Below are 18,767 nucleotides of genomic sequence, written 5' to 3' on the forward strand. Positions count from 1 at the left end.
ATGACTTTCCGTACTTCCAACAATTCACAGTATACAGAGGAAGGGTTGGTGTATCGAAATGTGTTTAAATTTACCTTACCATCGATACGCATTCTGAAATATAACCAAAGTTGCATACTAAATTGAACACCCCTCGTATTTTGTTATCTCAAATACTCCTGTCTACTGCGGATTTACAGATAGAGAGGGAGAGAGAGAGAGAGAGTGAATAGCACTTGAATCTGTCTGATATATATATTGTCATTATTTCAGAATGGCTCAGACACTTTCTGAAAATGAGGAGACTTTATTGAAAATGTTCATATCACAATTCTGCTGATGTGTTCTTAATGATTCGATTACCGTCAGGAAAAAATAACATTGTGAAAATAGAATAAATACTTATTTTGTAAGATGTGGAAATGTAGCAAGAGTGGCATAGAACTATGAATAATGTCTTACCTTAACATTTATCATGTATAAATTTATAAGTAGTTCAATCGTATCTATAAAAAAGCAACATCTTAGCAAAACATACTTATATAACTAATTGAAGTTGTTAATAGTCACAATTATATATTTTTAAAATAGCATAAGTTATGTCTGAATTGTAAAAGATAAATCAAAACAATTATGGTTTTGAACGTGATGTTCGTGGTTACGATAATTGCCACTTTGATTGCTGCAACAGCCGGTTTAAAAGAATTACGACTCCTTGGACAGCTGCCCATGACCGGGAGCGCATGGCCGGGCGGAAAGGCGTGTCTGCCGCCCATAAAAATGGCTATAGCGGACATAAACTCTCGGCAAGGGATTCTGGACGATTACGAGTTGAAATATGAATATATTGACTCTATGGTAGGTGTATTTTTTCGTTATGTTTTTAGGTACACATTAATTAAGAATTACGAAGTTAAGAAATATATATCTGCTAAAAGATATGGTCAATTTGAATAATTTACAAGTACTATTTTTTTGAAAACATTCCAATGCATCTTATGCAATAGATGTTTCAAGTGTTACCCAGTTGTGTTCAATGTTTGAATGCATCCAAGCTGGTATTAGAAGTACGTGTGTGTACAAATAGTTAACGATTTGAGATGTGTATGCTTCGTGTAAGTAAAGCCGTGTCTCTATTTCTATGCACAAAATGATATTCATGAAATAGTTCCGAGAAGGAAATATGGCTCTATTTCGTCCACTCATTGAAATTGAAATACATTTATAACTATGCTCGGACTCCCAACTCATCAAGTTAGAATAATCTGGTACAGGTTGTTAGGAATCCATTCATACTTAAAGTGACACTCTTTTATTTAAAATCAATACATATACATGCATAACAAACATCAACTTTGACTGTTATATCTTTAAATACTTACTAAATAATGCATTTATGGAAACTAATAATTACTGATAACAAGATTGTAACCGTGTATCTAATAGCAGAAAGCGCAAACATATTAAATAATTGGTGAATGCTAAAATAGTTACTGTGGTCTACTTTAGTTTCATATAGGTTAAAATACAATGTTTTATGCTCATTTATTTCAAATAAAACTCTGTATCCTTCATAAGAACCATTTTTGACATTTGTTTATCCTTTTTGGAATATTAAATCAATATTATTAAATGTAGTAAATCTTATTTGGGAGTAAGAGTGCTTCCTTAAACTAAGTTTCTCATAGACCAATAGTTCCATTACGTTCATTTTGAATGCCTTATGATCTCATGCAATGCTGGTGCGAATGTTTTTAATCTAGCAATGTTCTATTGTAATTAAAATATTAATTCTTGTATCCTCGCAGGACAATGTTTTGTATGTATTGTTATATTTAACGAGGAATTATTCATTTGGAAGAAGACCACCTGAAGGAAGCAAACTAAAGGTTGAGGATACCTAATTTTCTAATACATTTACATTTTTATCGCAGGTGACTTTAATAATAAAACAAACAAAAACACATGCTTTTTGTACGGACAAAAACGTATAGGACTTTATATGTTTTTCATGTAATAGCTAAGTTTCTACTAATTCCTTATACATTGTCTAAGTTAATACAGACTACATGACATATCAACCATGGGGCTTCGGAACTCTAATTTTACACGTTTTCCAATTGCTATCTTTAGCATAGAATAACAAAACAAACTTTATAAAAGGATCGCTCATTCAGAATGCAATTACCAAAGTGCCATGCAATATCACTATAATTAAGGTTTATAACAACTTAAAATATAACTGAAATATTTCCTTCTGGAAAAACATCCTTCCCACGCATATACTGCTTTCTTTGTCTCAAGTATCAAACTAGCTGTTCTTGTTAGATTTAGACATTAAATGTGTCTCATAAAACATGACACTCTCAACTCTCTCAAGCTCTGCAGTACCAATTTGTCCTTAGGGACCAACACATAATCAATCAGGTACAGTTACCATCACTCGGCTTGGGTTTCGTGCCATTATATAGCGCCATGGCGAAGATAAAAATCTATCCATGGAATCAGCGCATTATTCAGCTCTGATTCACTGTAGAGGTTACTGTTTATTTAACCTTCCTTAAAATTGTTTATTTACAAGGGTTGATCTTAAAAGGCTATGAACAGGCTTCAATTACATTTGTATACTGTGAAATGATTGTGTTATATAAATGACATACATTTCGAAGAGTCACCTTTTACGGATCAATTAAGTCACGTATTTTGTGTTAATGACCGTTACGTAGCTTATAAAACGACATGTCTCGTGTCCGTAGCACTCGGGAAATGTTTTGAGCAGTACAGTAGCTTAAACAAAGAGTGGTGTCACAAGATGTATATGTATTTTAAGTCAATGAAAAATATGGTATTTAACAATTTCAATACCTCTTTAGTCATTGCATGTTTTTTTATGATATGATCATAAACATGAAAAAATGATTAAGAAACTCAAGGGTTTAAATAGGTACGTTAAAAACATGAAATTTCCGTTACGGATAAATTAAATCAAAGTAATGAACATGACTTGGGGTTCAATCTTAAACTGTTAACCTTTTAAACTATATAATTTATACATGAATATGCTTTTCGCATATAAAGTATAATTTTTATTAGATTTTTGGTTAAAACGAATACTTTCTGACCTTAAACCACCCTAAATCAACCTGGGAAGAAATATTTTATGAGTGGTGAGAAACTGTAGTTCGCTTACACTTAGGATTTCCAAATGATCAAGGACAGATTTTTAGTTTTTCAAAAATAAAAGGTTGAACAAGATACAATCGAATAATGTTAACAAAAATAAAAGGCATATTTAATTTGAATTTGAATAAAGTATGGTTAAACCTCTTAACGATTTGACGTTATCAAAGTGCTCCTTAGCATAATTACTGGTTGTAAATAAACGTACACACAAAGGTTTCTAAAATGTTTTATAATTGTTACCGATGTCATGAATTACAAGCTGACTATCTCTTATTATGTCAACAATTATAGCTTGTGGAAGAAGTATGTTCCTGTCCAGGAGCTTTCAGAAGAACCCTCGTACAATATATAATTATCAATTTAATTACGCGGACAAGACTAGTACCAATACTTATGACGACGACACTTATTAGAGTAAAAAATATTAAGGCCTATCAAGGAGTGAACACACAAAAACTGAAAACCAGAATACAGAACATGGAACAGGAAAGAACAGTGTTTAACTCACGTAAAATATACAGTTTCTAATGACATATAAATGCATTTATAAAAATTAAACTACCAGACATATGGTATTAGCAAATATTAAGGATTGATCTTATATTGAATATATAATAACATATAAAAATAGTGGAATACGTATTAGACACAATCATTTCACTGCATTAAATGTTATGGTTGTGCCTTTGAAGCTTTTATATGAAAATACATGCACTAAACATTAATATTTCAGACATACACTACCAACACGCGTTTTTTTTTTTGCAAAAGCCGCGTTGCCATCACGCGGGAGAGAGTGCGTCATCGCGGGAAATCGCGGCGATATATTCCGCGGTAGCCAACACAGTGGTGCGCGTCATCTGCTGCTAGCGCGTACGACCTTCGAAAATGCACGTGGCGTATCGCCGCAATGCGGCTTACCGCGATATGCAAGTATTTAGCAAATAAAGGTGGTACAAATATAAACCATGCTCACAGAATTGATTTCTGATTGATTGCTTCAATCGCGGCGTATTCCTTTGAAATGGATTGATTTGGATTAGTTAAAAGCTTTATAATGACTAAAGAAAAATACCATCATCGTATATTCTTAACGGCTTATTATAAATTGCACGTAGGTAATCGTTTAAAAGCAGCGTATTGATGTTATTAGAACGACACGTTCCTCTAAATTTCAGGCAACGACTTAAAAAACAACACCTTTTAGAAATGAGGAAGGAATCAATTGTTCTTAAGAATGGTATTTGACGGAAAATAACTACAATATAATCATGGCAAATATTGCCTAGCAGCGGGAATCAGAGTTTGTAAACTACATGAATATACTGTGTTAGTTACGACCGTACGTGGTTTCATCCTTGGCGGAAGCACACAGGAAAAACTCGTGCCAACTTTACTGGAAAGTTGTTGAGGAATGAGACTGGTTTGGCAACAGATAAATTATGTTTCGCTATTTGCATGTCATTGAGAAAGGTTACCTTGGCGGTCCTCATTTGCAACCTAGCCCTCGTCTTTTTTGAAATGTCCAAGAGGTTTCTACCAAACCTTTTTTAATCGCTCGAAAGCATTTAAGCGACATGCCATATATTTAATTACACGCACTGGTTGTTAAAGCTGCTGTTGTTGTACACCAAAACCCTATTGCTGAAAAAATAATTGTTGATGACATTTGGTAAAGCGATGGGCTCGGTCTGATTTTCTTTTCAAATCGTTTAAAAATGCTTTCTAGAACATTGTTTGCGCTATATAAACTTGAATGAAACGAATACCCTCACAAAGCAATTGTGTTTGGGTCGTATATTTGACCGTTATTTTCTGGTAAACCGTATGCATGCGCTGATATTGAAGCCGTGCACCAGCGCATTACTTGTCTAAATTGAGTTTAAAAACAACTGGAAATTTAAGTTCTGATCAACAAAATGTTGAGTACCAATTATAAGCTCACATACAAAGGTGTTTACTCAATCAAGTCGCCTGAAAAGTAGGTTAAATGCAGAACAGAAGTGTTAACGTTTTTCTAAACTACGAATCTAGATTATTGTTAAGCGGACATTTTTCTTACTTGTTCATGTAAACAGAAATGGTTTCGTCTAAGAATAAGAAAAGTCTTGCATACTATAAAAAAACACGTAGACGTAGGCAATTAGATATAAATCATTGACTAATACACTATAATTCTAAAACATTTGGTTTTTATATTTTAGAATACATTTTTGAAAATGTATCCCTTGCAAATCTCCGTAGATTCAACACAAAGTAGGAACGCCTTGAGGCGGTTGGTAATTGCTGTGGTTGGGAAAAGTTAATTTGGATCTACTGCGGAATTGAACGGGTTATCTTTCGGCTCAACCGAGAAATTCCTACGTCTTGAAAGATCAACTTCCACAAGTGTCCATCTGCGGCACGAATATATAATTCCATATACTACCTGTAGTTCCATCAGGTGGCCTAATACCTGACAAAACAATTTTGTGCTCTTTGAGAAATGTATAAAACATATGATTCGCTTTCAATTTGTTCCATTAAATGTTATGTTGCTATGGCAACTTGAAAAATATTGTTCAGGTTGATATGGATGAAATGGTTAAATGATTGAGGTGTTTAGATTGTCATTTTTCAGTGCATTTTCATTTATAACCAGCCGTAAAGAAGTTCCTCACTCGTAAACAAGTTTAAATAGCGCGAACAAAATATACATTCAGAAGAGAAGCAATAAGTGCCACACGCGTCAAGAAATATTTAATAAACAATATTAAAATTTCTAGGATATAGTGTTACAATATATAGATTAATTAAGTACACTTATGTGTTTTTAATGACAGCTTTTAAATTTAATTTAGCTTTCCAGATATAATTAAGTATTTTACCTTAATAATAAAAACAGTATTAAAGTTGAAAATAACCACACTTATATTTGAAAAATATAATTGTTCAAAATATGTTTATCCAATATGTTGTTGGTCTCAAGAGTGAAAATCCTTTTGTTCGATAATGTTTCCTGTTATGCAGGGATCGCTGGCAAAGTTGGAAACATGACAATATTGATATTATTATTTAAAAAAAAAGACTGTGCCATTCAGAGTATGCAGGCATTTGTAAAACCTTCATTAGATGTGATGTACTCTAAATATTTAAAAGTATCTACAATCCAAGTACTTTCCATTCAAGTTGACAAAGGCAGTGTCTTGCCATTCAAGTTGATAAAAGGCAGTGTCTTGCCATTCAAGTTGACACTGCCAGTGTCTTGTCATTCAAGTTGACAAAGGCAGTGTCTTGCCATTCAAGTTGACCAAGGCAGTGTCTTGTCATTTAAGTTGACAAAGGCAGTGTCTTGCCATTCAAGTTGACAAAGGCAGTGTCTTGTCATTCAAGTTGATAAAAGGCAGTGTCTTGCCATTCAAGTTGACAAAGGCAGTGTCTTGCCATTCAAGTTGACAAAGGCAGTGTCTTGCCATTCAAGTTGACAAAGGCAGTGTCTTGTCATTCAAGTTGATAAAAGGCAGTGTCTTGCCATTCAAGTTGACAAAGGCAGTGTCTTGCCATTCAAGTTGACAAAGGCAGTGTCTTGCCATTCAAGTTGACAAAGGCAGTGTCTTGCCATTCAAGTTGACAAAGGCAGTGTCTTGCCATTCAAGTTGACAAAGGCAGTGTCTTGTCATTTAAGTTGACAAAGGCAGTGTCTTGCCATTCAAGTTGACAAAGGCAGTGTCTTGTCATTCAAGTTGACAAAGGCAGTGTCTTGCCATTCAAGTTGACAAAGGCAGTGTCTGATATTCGGCAGATGCCATATTTGGCAGAGTGAGAGAATGGTCGACGTTATAACTTCCCAAGTTAAAACAACACGAAAATATCGCTAATATTTTTTACACATTTAATATTTGTTTTAGTTAAGACCATTAAAGTCAAATGAGGATTATAAAGTAAACATGATAATGCATTAAATTATGAAGACAATATTTGCACTAACCTTTAGTGTGCGCCTTCATTATTTTCTGGCTCTTTGTTATTTCAGTGCAATAGAGGTGCAGCTAATTATCGGACATTTCGTGCGCTCCATGACAATCCTCCCTATATGATGTTGCTAGGTTCGGCGTGTTCTTCATCCTCCGAATCTACGGCGGAAGTTTCCCATTTCTACAACATAACACAGGTAGGTGGTCTTATTAATGACGACCAGTTACATTTAACTGATCTCTAGCAAATAATATCATACATATAAAGGGTAACTTTTAAATCCGTGTATAGTTATAAAAATACCATATTTTACACAATAATTCATTTAACCAACTGCCCGTTTCCTGATACTTTAAATGAGCTAATGGCTTCTTTTCAAACGACAACGATATTTGTCCGCCTAAGAAAGTCATAAACGATGTATAAGACAAGAATCGAAAAACGAAAACTGTTAAAATAAATAAGACTGAGAATGTATTTCTAGAATTTATACTTCTTTGTCCAGCTAGCATATGGTTCTTCATCGCCAATACTGTCGGACAGAGATAGGTTCCGTAAGTTTTTTCGACTGTCTGCCCCCGACACAACGATGAATCCAACCCGAATTGACATTATGAGAGCTTTCAACTGGAAAAAAATAGCAACCATACATGAGGCGTTGGAATTCTTCTCCGTGGTAAGTTGAAAGAGCAGGGTTTTATTTCTAAATCTTTCGGTCATTTTTAATTTCAAAAGCGTTTGCTTTTTAATCAAATTTGTAAATTCAGCTGTCCATTCATACTGCGTCAACATGCATTTGTGATAAAGCGTTTATACTTTATAGCTTGACTGTGAACACGATATAATTATATACCACGTGATTTGTTGTCATCTGTAAACGGAATGTTGATATATAATTCGGACATATTTCAGCCGAACATCAGTAGTTTGTTTCACTTATCATTATAAAAATGACCAATGCTACAAACCCAAGCGCAAACTCGCTGCATTTAGATTAGGTTTGTATACGCAAAAGCTTCATAAAGCTGCACTCTCACAGATGTACCGTTTTTACAACTTTTTGAGCAAAATTTTGTGTAAATATCTGCAAACCAGTGATAAAAGACAAAATATCAGACCGTAGATTTTCATATTTCCGTTCGAAAATTGATGTTTTATGGCTTAAACCGTTACTTTTTTATTTTCAGTCGATGGATGAATTCATCAAAGACGTGAAAAAAACAGAAATTGAAATCATTTCTCAAGAAGTGTTCGTACATGATCCTTTTGACAGAGTGAAGAACTTAAAGGTACAAATTCATTGGTTAATATCAAAGAGTTTTGAATGGTACCCTCGGCAACTATATGCATAATTTATTATATAATTGTCAACTGCGTTTATAATGAAGACTCTTTAATCTTGAATATATAATGAAGAATATATACCACAGCTGCATGAACATAATATGCTATTAGTCCTCCCACGAGGTTTCCTTTTGGATCCAAGCAAACATTTAAAATGTTCATATTAATAACCGATTAGTTATCTGAAATAATGTTTGAAAAAGGATGGAAAAAACTTGATAAAACAATTGAACTACATAAACAAACACATTAGCCTACGATATTTTCAATATAATGTTAAAGTCACAATGAAGAACCCCACATACACTAAACGAAACATATCTAACGTAATCAAATAATTTACACATTACACACATATCAAATATCGTAAATTAATTGAGCAATTAATGAAGATATCGCCTTAGCAAGATTAGTGAAAAAAATATTAAGAATAAATTGGAGTTAACATCGGTTTATGACCACTCAACTTCAAACTCAAACAAGCTAGTTTATTGATATTTACAGTAGAACTGCTATTCATTGAACAGACGATTTCTAGAGAACTGCTGATTGGTCGAGATCGAGGCTTAGTCCCAACCTCTATTCATAAAGAATCAGGATTTAAATAGCCGCTTTGGCAGTCAGTGAAACTCGAAAAATATCGCTGGGTATGATATTTAAACCGATATACGAGTATCCAACCCCACATGACCTCACTCGTTTGTTCCAACATGTGTCAATACTTGTAACATTTGAAATATAAGCATCATCGTACTCAGCGTCAACTTTAAGAAATAAAATATAAAATATAAAATCCTATCAACTGAAAGATTTACTCAACGACCTCAAATAGATATCACCTGCTAATATATGAATCGTGTATGGAGCAAGAGAGCTGGCTTCTCTAACGTCTGGCGCAAACATAGACATAAACCATTGACAAATCACACAGATTTAACGATTAAAACATAGTGATGGCGCATTGTTGATATTTCTATGATGGAACACATTTTGGTTATTTTTTCTTTCGAAGTTTTCTTATTCAATAAGTGTCTCCTGCGTATGTTTTTTTCGCCCTATTATAGATTGTGACTGATTTACTTGATGATAAAACTGGTTGTAATTGGTTATATTGAATATTGAAAGTCTACTTATTCAAAATCAATACACATGTATAACAAACATAGATTTGAGTGATAAACCTTTAACTACTAACTAAATAATGCATTTATCGAAAATACTTATTACTGATAACAAGATTGTAACTGTGTATATAATAGCTGAAAACGCAAAAACATTAAATGGTTGGTGAGTGTTAAAAGATTTACTGTGATCTAATGGTAGAAATGCCGTGTTTTCTGAACCTTTCTTTCAAATAAACTCGGTACTGTATCCCTCATCAGAACCATTGTTTTCGATATTTATTGATCCTTTTTGGTATATTAAAACAATTGTATTAAGTGTGGAAAATCTCAATTGGGAGTAAGAGTGCATCTTTAAACATTGATGTCCTAGCATGCTTTATAGTAAAATCAACATTATAATGTTATTATTATGTCAAACAACAATACTCGTAATCTAGTTTTTTCAAGAGTTAAACAAACATTTTTAGCAAAAACTTTGGTGTTAAAAATGAGTTGAGCAATTTTTACGAAGGACTTTCTTACAGAGATGTGTTAAAATTCCGTTTACATGTTTACGAAAACGTCGTTCGCCAATATGAATGTACGTGTTCCTGTCAAAATGGGTGGACTTTCCAATTAAAAATAACCTGTGACTTCTAATTTGACCTGGGTTCACGACCTCTATCAATTGCCATTACTATTATACCAGCCTTAACCCCTGAACGTACATTGCAGGACCGAGACGCACGTATCATCGTGGCAGGAATGTACGAGGACAAAGCAAGGATGGTGCTGTGTGCTGTAAGCTAACGTTTGCCATAGTTGTTTTTTTTCATGTAAATGCTGTTTTGCTTTGTTTTATTTTTAAGCGATAAGAAAACTTAAATACTTGAACATTACATATGTATTGATAACTCATATATATCAGTTAAACTCCATAATAAAAAAACACGGTATATTAAATCTCTCAGTCCGGTATATACTAAACTATGAAGTGTCGCTTGGAATATTAAGAGTTCAAAGCATTGAAAATCACCGACATAATTGGATCTAAAGGAAAGCCCTTCGTATCAAAATTTTTATGGTTTATAGATACCCATGTTAGGTATCTCTATTTTTTCAAGAAAATAGTTTGATTATCTTGAACAGACATTTTGTTTGGAGAACTACAATGTTCAATGAATCACACTATAAATTAATGATGCAATTCCAGTCATTCCCTGTTATTCGATACTTCCATCTCTAATATTATTCCCGTGAGAATCCAGTATAATCATGATAAACGACGTTCTTATTGGTTTTGTATAATCAGTCGCTATTATCGCTTAAATATGGACTAATGGGGTCCATGTGACTGTTACTGACCATATGATGTCTGATAACCCTTTTACTATTAGTAATATGTTTTATTTCTGGTATGTGTGTGTCTGCTATTCATTTTGTGCTCCATACAATCGCATAATAATATATTAGATTAAAACTATATTTTGTTTACAACGATTGTGAAGTTATGTATCATTACTTTATGACATTGAATAGTTGTAGTTTCTTTGAATAAATCTAAAATTCTCGCGTTTTCTCGCGTTTTCCGTCCACACCCGAACAACAAACGAAGTAGCTGTGAGCCTGGCACTTGTACAAAAATGAAAGGGGAGCCCCGGCACGGCGGCGTCCCCGGTGCCCGGCGCGAGCGCGCGCTGATGATCGCAGCGCGCGCACACTCGGGTCAGCTTGGCCGCCGCGCGGAGCTCCCCGCACAGCACTTGTTGAAAAACTGATGTCGTTAAACTAAATAAGTAATAACCTAGTAATCTGATTGAATTGCTTCTTTTACTGGCTAATCGGACAATAAGATACATAACAGTTTGCATATTGTGGTGAGCAGACAAGACACCTCTGTGTTGAGAAGCGAGCACCTCTACCACTAGTCCACTAATTCAATTTCAGTTTAATGGTCTCAGTTGAAAGACTATATTGCAGGCAAACTAAAACTGTCTAAGAGTGAGCGTTCAGAATGGGAGGAGAGTCAACCCGAATGAAGGGGTCGGGATGTGCTTAAATCCCGATGGGGCAATACTAACATGGGACTGTTAGCATTGTTCATTATAACCCGATTGTATAGAAACAAATAATTATAATACATTGTAATAACAAATATCAGAATATTTTGGTTCTGACATTAATTTTACGTATACCAGGCATACAAAGTTGGCTTGTTTGGGCCTAAGGTTGTATGGATCTTACAAGGATGGCTGTCTACAGAGTTCTGGAGTCAAGGACTAGAAAAGATATCGTGCACAGCAGAGGAAATGAGCAAAGTTGTAGAGGGCACCTTCCTCGTGAATCCGGTCTTCAACAACCCGATTGAGGAGCGTGGTATAGCCAATATGACAAGTAAGTAGAAGACCAGCTTATATTCCTGCATTCAATATCACATGTTTTATGTCATTTGTAAGCTAAATGCTGATGGATATTTCCGACATATTTTTCAGCCGGACATGACTGTATTTTCACTTATAATTATTCCCCCTACACCCAAAAAGGACATATGCTAAGAAACCAACCTCATTATTACCACGTAATTATTAGGTTTGGTTTATACCAATTTATTTAAGCTCGATTACGACGAAAGCTGAGCTTATAGAGTCTCTCTAGAGTCCGTTTCCTGGGTCAAACCAGTACTGAGTGTCCATATGAGAAGTCACAAGAAAGTCCCCTGGCGGGGATCAAACCCGTGACCTAATGGTCGGGAGGCGAACACTCTACCTCTGAGCCACCCCGACCTCAAGGTTTTGGTATTAGGTTTGAGAAAACAAAACCACACAACGAACTTTTTGATAGCTCGAGAGGGATAGCGGAACGGATAATTCTAGTACACCGGATAGGCATTTCCGGTGAATTCAGCCGTGCTGGAAAACTCCATCTGGCATCCCCCATGCCAGATGAGTCACGCGCTGTGACGTAATACTTTCAATTTCTTTTATAATACACTTTATGTAATCATTATTATGAGATTTAAATAAATGAGTTCCATTAACATTAACTTTACAAAAATGAACTTTAAAAAAACAAAACAAAATAACCCTATTTCGACGTAATGCACTGAATAAAAATTACTGCGCGTCATGACGTCAGTAAAGATCATCGCACGTGCTTTTTGGTGATGTGTACAATAATGCGCTTTTTATGTACTTTCTTCACAAAAAAGTGTAATTTATGTATGCTAGAAAAACTATCTGTCATGTGTGTCCGTTCCGGATAGAAACATCCGACCCGAGGGCACCTGCGTTGCCAGGTAACGAGGCTTGCCGAGTTACCGGCTACGCAGTGTGCCCGAGGGTCGGATTTATCGGATTTCCTTGTACATTCCTGCAACGATGATACGTGCGTCTCGGTCCTGCAATGTACGTTCAGGGGTTAAGGCTGGTATAATAGTAATGGCAATTGATAGAGGTCGTGAACTAAGGTCAAATTAGAAGTCACAGGTTATTTTTAATTGGAAAGTCCACCCATTTTGACAGGAACACGTACATTCATATTGGCGAACGACGTTTTCGTAAACATGCAAACGGAATTTTAACACATCTCTGTAAGAAAGTCCTTCGTAAAAATTGCACAACTCATTTTTAACACCAAAGTTTTTGCGAAATATGTTTGTTTAACTCTTGAAAAAACTAGATTACGAGTATTGTTGTTTGACATAATAATAACATTATAATGTTGATTTTATGTACTTTCTTCACAAAAAAATGTAATTTATGTATGCTAGAAAAAATATCTGTCATGTGTGTCCGTTCCGGACAGAAAAATCCGACCCTCGGGCACGCTGCGTAGTCGGTAACTCGGCAAGCCTCGTTACCTGGCAACGCAGGTGCCCTCGGGTCGGATGTTTCTATCCGGAACGGGAACACATGACAGATATTATAAGTCTTGGTTCATCTCAACCATACAAATTCTCAAGTTTTTATTTACATCTTTGGCATATAATATGCATGAGATGATGACATAGAAACGAGTTTGAAACGGTTTAAACAAAACAATGAAACAACTATCAGTAACTACATAATATAAAACACAGTGAACAGAATGCGTGCAGCACTTTAGTTGAGATCAAATTGAAAATAATGTTTACAACAAAAACCAATAATATCAGATTATGACTGTAAATGTGAAAATTAGCGAAAATTATGTTTTAAATAAAACTTCAGCTTAAGAGTCCTTGTAGTTATGGAGAATGAGTCAACAAAAATATTGTGATTAATGGAAAATAGACATAATTATCTTACAAAATAAAGCAAGTTTAACTAATTGGTTTTTATATTTATTGTTCATAAGTAATTTAAGATTTAACATATTTGGATGAGCATAATAAAGCTGCGGTACAAAGTAAAATATTATATCGTGAAAATGATTACATGCTAACAAATAGTGGTATTGATCACCAATGACATTTTTATCGCAAAGAGAACAAATTTTTGTTCAATATTTTGTTCAATATTTAAATGTCGCCCTTTCACTATGGATAAAAGATGATTTATAGGTCTAAACTTACATAGTAATTTAAAAAGACTATACGGAATTATATCTAGATATTTTTCAAAACAGAATACACTCTTAAAATAACGGTAAACAGTACATTTTGAAGATCCCTCTACAGTACTTTGCCACTGTTGTAAGAACTGATTTGTCATACTAGTGTACACAATTTTCTTGAAATATTCAAGGTTAACAACTTTTTGGTTTAAGAAGTATTCAGATAACACAAGTTCATTTAGAATATTTTCAAAAGAAGATATCCACGGAGAAATAAGAATATTATTATTGTGTAAAACTAACAAAGTATTGTACAATAATTTACATATTTTACTATTGCATTTGATATTTCCCCAGTAACAAAGCATTCTGCATTTTGCTTGAATTGAAAGAGGTGACAAGCTTAATTCCCCTAACACCATGCAGTTTGGAGTACACTTTTTCAGATTTAATATAATTTTACAAAATTTCAATTGAAATTGATCTATAATATTAAGGCTTTCAAAAGCCCACACCTCACTGTCATATAACAAAATTGGAGCAATCATAGCATTAAACAAGCTTAATTGCAGGGACACTGGAATACTAAGCCTTCTTGATTATTGTACGACTGAAAACATAGCCTTTCTTGCTTGCTCAACTAGTCTTTTTTAGTTTTTGAAAAGTTACCATCAAAGTTAAAATGTACACCAAGATATGCAAAGTCTTCTACTAACTCTAGTTTTTTCCCATTTAAAAATATATCAGGAACATAATTCAACTTACGTTTACTAAAAACAACAATTTTTGTCTTATCTTCGATAACCACTAAATTCAACATTTTACAATAATCAAACATGGCATTCAAAGCAATTTGCAATTGAGAATGAATTTCAGCCAACAAAACAGTGTCATCAGCATATAAGAGAAGGAAAATCCTTAAATAAACATCTACATCCTCGTCACTTAAACATTTGAAAGCTGTTTTTGACTTAGTAGCTAGGCCTTCAAATTTTGTTGACATACATTTTGCCAAATCATATAAAAAGATAGAAAACAATACTGGAGATAGATTTTCACCCCGACGGACTCCTGCTTGACAACTAAAGAAATTGGAGAAAGTGTTATTAACTTTCACACATGCCTTTGCTTTACTGTACATATTATATATAACACGAATACATTTTCCATCAATATTATGCGTTAGATGTTTTTGCCACAGCATAACACGATCAACTGAATCGAAGGCCTTTTTATAATCTACAAAAGCACAGTACAGTTATTTTTCAGCTCCAAAGTAAAAATCAACAAGCATTTTAAGAGAAAATATATGATCAATAGTACTATACGTCTTTCGAAATCAAGCTTGTTCTTCACAAAGCAGATTATGGTTTTCTAAGTAAATGTTTGACCTGTCGTTCAAAGCATTAGTAAACACTTTACCAAAACAGATAAGTATTCGCTATCATATTACTTGCGCTACATTGCACAGCTTTAGGAGAAGAAATTCATGCCAAATCAATAGTGTTCGGCTGTTAAAAATGTCCGAAATCGCAACAGGTTTTTTTTATTGTACGTTGCAATTTTACCACGTTTTATGGCGAATCAGAGTAAATAACATAGATAGCCAACAATGTAAGGACTTCACTCTTACATCAATGTCCAAAACACAAAAAGGGTCTTCCGCAGTGCAAAGGTGGGTGGGGAAAGCGAAATTTAATGTTCGAAAAATCATATTTTATTGATGTTTGAGAAAGTCTCGTGTTCAAGAGCAAAATATTTATCCTCTGAAATATGTATTGGATTTATAAGCTGCCGGGCAAAGGTTCAGAACGATGTTTAAGAATTTAGGAAAAGTCTGTCAACAACATAGTTATGTGTCTCTTTTAGAAACCCCAGAGTACATACCCAATATTGTATTGTAGTTTATTGATGCTATTAAATAATAATCAATACAATTCACTATCTGGTTACAAAGATGCAATCATCTAACAGTTATAATACAGTGTTAAAAGGTTAGTCTTGAATCATTTGAATCAAACTCGTATGTATTTCGTAAGAAGACTTTTTCAAAACAATGCACATATGTTAGCAAAAATCTGATAACATCTTCTTTTGTCAAATTCGCTCAAGTTCTTTTTCATGACTACTGATGTTACAAAAGGATATTTGTATTATGTTTGGTAAATATTGAACCTCAAGAATGAAAAGAAGTCCTTCACACTTCTTGTGCACTGTGGACGGCCATTAAAGATTAACACACACTGTAATTAAACAAGAAATTCATAAAGTGCACGTGTTCGTACACGTGATTCGAATTACTTTAATTTTGTATAAATATGCACCTACATCTAAGATTATAAGTATCTTTCATGAACGAGAGTGTAGGATAGGTTCATCCGAACCCGAGCGTAGGGTTTACCGAGTTTCCGTAGAGCACCCTGCGCGAAAGTTGGGATGAACCTATCTTACACGTGCGGCTATGGTAGATGCTTTTTGTCCAACCTCAGTTAGACGAAATAAAGTAAAAATGTATTTTTTTTTGCTGGATCATCTGTGCGTAGAAAAATAATTTGCGTATAGATATTTGATGATACGTGGTTGTCATGGATTAATATGTAAATTGTCAAATCGTTCTTGAAAAAGTTCTGAGGGGAGTACAGCATTATTTCTTGAATGCAGATTGAAGATTTGTTATGGTGCCATTTGAAGCGAGAAATTATTAATTTGGTTTTAAATATTGCCACAAAACAATGTTTCCATGATGCCACAGATGACAGTCTTCAACAAGGGAGGTAATTGTATAATGACATTAACAAAGGAATTCCATACGGGTATTCGTTATATGTTTACCCGTGGGCAAGATAAGGATATCCTAACCTGGCAAAATTTTGGATCTACTTATCTGAGGTGGGAACAAAATATATGTTATCTGAAATTTGTAATTCGTGAATTATAAACGGCATATAATTTCCCGCGGAAACTCAGTTCATTAGTGCGACGTCCAATATATGGATCGACGTTCACGTACACTAATTAACGGAATACAGTTCACGAATTTTTAGGTTACTTGTTTCAAGCTCGCATAGCCTACAATTTTCCCATAATCATTAGTAGACTGCTTGATGCTCACATAAAGTACATTTTTCTCATAATCATTAGTTGAATGTCTGAAACTCGTATAGCGTACAATTTTCTTATAATCAAACCTATTTATACTTTTAAGTACTATATTTCTTATAAACTATAAGTGCAGCACCACGCTAATTGTATTGGTAATTATGCTCATTTAAAGTCCTTTTGAAACATCCTTATTAATATCTTCATGTGACTAGGTGCATAATTGTGTTTCTTTTCGATAAATCATAGCTTGAGAAAACAACATCTGTTAACCGCGTTATCGCAACATGCTGGAACACTCCTACGCACAAGGTACAGATGGTCGAAAATTCAGCTCTCTATGAGCTTATCAAATAATGCTCACACTGAGCCAATTTCTGACCACTGTGCACAAGAGTGGGAAAAGAGTGTGTATACCACGTGATAAATTTCATCATAAATGTAACGTCGGAAGGCAATATTTTGCTTCGAAGGAAGACTTAAAGATAACTTTTATTTATCTTCAAAATTTTAAATGAAACAAAGGGCAGTGTATGCCGCTTAAAGAGTCCAGTCTTCGTGTTATTCCCGGAACTTGATTATGTGATTATTTTCACAGACACTTCCACAAAACTTTTTCCAAAATACTGTTTTGACAGTGCTAATCCGTCAGGCGGCGGGTCTGTGAAAAGGTTTGTCGAAGTGTTTTAAGAAACTAAACAAACTCTTAGACTAGTGAAAGATCGAAGGAGGGGCCCTGTTAGCGGCGTGGACTGCTTTAGGTCTCATTTAAATGGTGAAAAACAAGTTAAGTTATCTATTTAAAGTATTTATTCGAAGCAAAATATTGCCTGCGGACGGAGCATTTATGACGAATTTTATCACGTGGTATACACACACTGTAGAAGCAAACGCTGCAACTGCCGGCATAATGATAATGATAAAAATCTTTCTAGATTTTACTTGATTGCTTTATAATGCCATACAATCAAATACGTCTTCCCAAGCACTGGTCGCATTGTGTGCAGGTTTTCTCACCGTTAACGTCGCGAAATGGGTCGCCTCGCCCAAAATACGAAAACTTTCCACATATCATGATTGGAAATGTTTAATGTGTTATTTATGTTTGTTTCTCATTGTATTATTTCTATATATATATATATCATTACGACCTTTGTTATAGATTCAGAGTTCGTGCAGAGGTTCCTCAGCCACCCCGAGTACAATGAAGGTTCTAAGCCGTATGACATAGTAGCGGCGCAGTGCTATGACCATATATGGCTTGCGGCATTAGCTCTGAACTGCACAAACGAACGACTTATGACGATGGGTAAGGGATTGTCTTAATGCTATGCAATGCAATATCCCTTCAACACTGTCCGGATCACATTACTGTGAGTTTTGACGATTTTAAATCACCATATTTATATTTCTTGGAGATTGTCGGCTTGAATTTCACTCTCCATTCGTGTTTAAAGAAACATAATGAGAGCAATTGCACCAACTTATGGTTTGCATAGGTAACAAGAACTCTCAAAACAATATATCAGCAGTAATTGCTGTTATCTGCATGGAACTACGATTTACAGGCAT

At 34.5% G+C, this 18,767-nt stretch overlaps 1 protein-coding gene across 1 annotated transcript; it reads left to right on the top strand.

Moving 5' to 3' along the window:
• Nucleotides 1-612: 612 nt before the first annotated feature.
• LOC128226948 (gamma-aminobutyric acid type B receptor subunit 1-like) lies at nt 613-18,521 on the top strand. The gene is made up of 7 exons (XM_052937075.1): nt 613-837; nt 7,175-7,312; nt 7,622-7,792; nt 8,304-8,405; nt 10,299-10,364; nt 11,762-11,957; nt 18,358-18,521. The coding sequence occupies exons 1-7, from the start codon at nt 613-615 to the stop codon at nt 18,519-18,521; spliced, it is 1,062 nt and encodes a 353-aa protein (XP_052793035.1).
• The last annotated feature ends 246 nt before the right edge of the window (nt 18,522-18,767 follow it).

Source organism: Mya arenaria, chromosome 1 (genome assembly GCF_026914265.1).
Source record: "Mya arenaria isolate MELC-2E11 chromosome 1, ASM2691426v1".
NCBI lineage: Eukaryota > Metazoa > Mollusca > Bivalvia > Myida > Myidae > Mya > Mya arenaria.